At 38.1% G+C, this 3626-nt stretch overlaps 1 protein-coding gene across 1 annotated transcript; it reads left to right on the top strand.

The window, feature by feature from the left end:
* Window positions 1-1928: 1928 nt before the first annotated feature.
* LOC140874871 (probable strigolactone esterase DAD2) lies at window positions 1929-3397 on the top strand. Its single transcript, XM_073278335.1, has 2 exons — window positions 1929-2502; window positions 2751-3397. Exons 1-2 carry the CDS (start codon window positions 2132-2134, stop codon window positions 3178-3180), a joined length of 801 nt encoding a protein of 266 aa, XP_073134436.1. The 5' UTR covers window positions 1929-2131; the 3' UTR covers window positions 3181-3397.
* The last annotated feature ends 229 nt before the right edge of the window (window positions 3398-3626 follow it).

Below are 3626 nucleotides of genomic sequence, written 5' to 3'. Positions count from 1 at the left end.
GATTGGGCCCTTAGGGCGCCGGATGTTTTGTAAAGGGGCAAGACGCTAATCGATGCAACAAACACACGCGCGGCCGGCCGACGCGGCAAGGTCTTATGATCAATTATTCTTTTTGAATAAAATTTGGTTAAAGAAAAATAAATAAATAAATAAAATTTATTTTTTAGTGCGCTCGATCGGTAAGAAACTACCGACCGAGCGCAACATCGTTCGAGCGAAACAGAAGGTTGGTAAAATGTGGGGCGCTCGATCGGTTAAAAATTACCGACCGAGCGCGCCTTCATCAGTCCGAAGGTTGGTAAAATGTGGGGCGTTCGATCGTTCAAACGTATTGTTTCGTGTATAAGTCTATATATACGGTGATTATAACACAGAAAACATATACAAAAACATCTGATAACGTATACATCAGATTTCTGCAAAATCTCTCCCTCACTTTCTCAAAAGAAAAGTTGAAACTTATTTTCGTTCGCTGAAGTTCGTGATATTTGTAGTGCTGCTATATCACGATCGTTAGTCGTTGTATCTTAGGGACGATTGCCGCCAACGTTGAGCACTGTTAACGGGCAATTTCATCTTGCGGATAGAGAGATTATCTCGCCTCGACTTTGTTCATCTTTGTTGCTGCTGTTGTTACTGTTGACGTACAAATTTTCAGAATTCGGAGTACACCATCATAACAATGCACAATAGAAACTCAAATCATTATATAAAGTATATTTTCTGACCGAGTTCGTATTACTACTTTAATCATCATATATTAATCATATATTAAAAGTTCAATTATCATATATATATTATTATCATTTATAATAATAGAATGTGATTGATTGTCAATACTTGTGGTTTAGATATTGTTACGGCAGATACAATACAAAATGTTTGATTATAAAGTTGAAAGACATCCAAAATATTCGTGGTAGATTTCAAACATGCACTTTTAAAACAACATTTTTAGGAATCCATTATATCTTGAAGGAACATTTTCTTAGTTCGAGTGCATCACCGTGGTAGGAGCAAATAGTTTATTAAAGAAAGCGAGTGCACGCGCCTTGGATTCGCACGTCTGATTTTGTAGCAAGAGATTCGTGCAGTTCCACCACTGTACAAAGAAGTTTCCTTGACAACAAAAAAATACAAGGAAGATTCCTGAGCAAAGCTGAATCGAAAAAACCATATCCCATCAACAAATAATACTAATATCCATTGGTTTTCGATACATGCATACACCCGAATAAATAAAAAATTTTCCGATAATATTTTTTTTGAATAATGAATATTAAATCAAATAAGTGTAAGTGGAACCGAAAATTTTTTTTTATTAGATGAATGTCAACTTAAATCAGATGAAGGCAAATTTGGTATTGAATAAAAAGGCATATAATTAATGATATCAAAATTTGTTGTTTTATGAATATCAAGTTTAATAATATAGTATAAATATATTATAGACAATATAAACAAATTAAAAATTCTATTTTATTTTATTTACTTAATCTTAAATATTTTGGTCTATATTTTGAATCCCTCTGTTTAGATGAAATTCATAGATGGTTTTTACTTTTATATTAACTCAAATCATAGAATCAAAAGGGCTGTCTCTTTTCTTATTCCTTTTCACAAATTTATGTGGTACACATTGGACGAAAATGGATCCGAAAATCCAAAACCATCTCTATCAAATATATCACCCCCAATAAAACCAATTGAAGCTATAACACGAAATTTTACATAAAATTATGCTCAACCATATATATTTAATGGGAAAACATAAAAAATATGTTTATGGTTAGACGATCTAACACATCTATATATATTCATGAAAATATAGATAGGCCTAAACAACTCATTTGACATTAAAAAAATATTTTAAATGAAAATCGGATCGAAAATCCATCCCCATAAATAAAATTTATCCATGATCGTCTTATAATAAAAATAATGAGGATAAGGTCACACAATGAGATACTCCGCCTGTAAAGCAATATAAATAAGCACGCACCAAAACATCAAACGACCTAAAACATTGTACCATATATTTATATATATATTCTTTGTTAAATTTATTACAAGAAAAGAAACTCTCCCTCCAACATGATCTGATTTCTTGTTATTATCTTTGAGAAAAGAAATGGGGCACAGTTTGTTGGAGGCCTTGAACGTGCGAGTAGTCGGCTCCGGCGAGAAGATTCTGGTGCTGGCTCACGGCTTCGGCACCGATCAATCGGCGTGGCAGCGCATTCTGCCCTTCTTTGTGCGGGACCACCGCGTGGTTCTGTACGACCTGGTCTGCGCCGGCAGCGTCAACCCCGACTACTTCGATTTCAGCCGCTACACCACTCTCGATGCCTACGTCGACGACTTGCTCCATATCCTTGATTCCCTCGGCGTCCAGCGTTGCACCTATGTTGGCCACTCCGTCTCCGCCATGATCGGGATTCTCGCCGCCATTCGCCGCCCGGAGCTCTTCATCAAATTGATTCTCATCGGCGCCTCCCCTAGGTACGTACGCACTCTGTTTAATTAACACAAATTCCAAATCCAGAAGCCGGGCGGGCCACTCCCCTGGAATCTAGCTAGTTGGTTTTGATTGATTTCGAATCTATTCCCAAATCCAAATAAACTGGAATTAATCTCGCCCCAGAATCCCGATTTAATTAGTCAAAACATAATCAGCAGCTACTGTTCGACCTAATTGATTGATTTTGATTTGATTCACTCACTCATAGTGATTTTTATCCGATTTCCAGGTTCTTGAACGATAAAGACTACCACGGCGGATTCGAGCCAGGAGAGATCGAGAAAGTGTTCTCCGCCATGGAGTCCAACTACGAGGCGTGGGTCAACGGGTTCGCGCCGCTATCGGTTGGGGCCGACGTGCCGGTGGCGGTCCGCGAATTCAGCCGCACGCTGTTCAACATGCGGCCGGACATAACCCTGTTCGTGTCGCGGGTGGTGTTCAACAGCGACTTCCGAGGAGTGCTGGGGCTGATGAAGGTGCCGTGCTCCATAATCCAGACGGCGAAGGACATATCGGTGCCGGCGACGGTGGCGTACTACATGAAGGACCACCTGGGGGGGAGGGCCACCGTGCATCCGCTGAACATCGAGGGGCATCTCCCCCATCTCTCCGCCCCAAATCTGCTGGCGCAAGTGCTCCGGCAGGCGCTGCCGAGATGAATGAATTTGTGTGTTTTTTGGGGGAATAATTTTCGGCCACGTGGCGAATAAGTAGATATTTGAAGTACTATAATGGATTTCTTTCTTGTTCTGTTATTTTTGTTCTCTTTTTTTGGAGAGGAGAAGGAATGTCACGTGATTGCCACGTGATGATGATATGCACGTTTTGTCTTCTGCTTCTTTTTTTTTTCAAATGGGGACCCATTTTTGTGTTTTATTTAAACTTTCATTAAACCCATAATATAATTCTATATATTTGATCCCAAAAAAAATATAATTCTATGTATATATTATACATATATTAATGATTAAATATCTTTACACCAATTATAGAATATGAGCTTTGTAATTTGTATAGTTCAAAAATAAAATCCTATAACAATTCTTTAATTCCTGAATTAAGACAAAAATATAACATCTCTGATTCGATTATATGCATTTATAAT

This window comes from Henckelia pumila, chromosome 1 (genome assembly GCF_033568475.1).
Source record: "Henckelia pumila isolate YLH828 chromosome 1, ASM3356847v2, whole genome shotgun sequence".
Lineage (NCBI taxonomy): Eukaryota > Viridiplantae > Streptophyta > Magnoliopsida > Lamiales > Gesneriaceae > Henckelia > Henckelia pumila.
The sequence above is the reverse complement of the archived record's forward strand: the minus strand, read 5'-3'. Positions and strand labels throughout refer to the sequence as shown.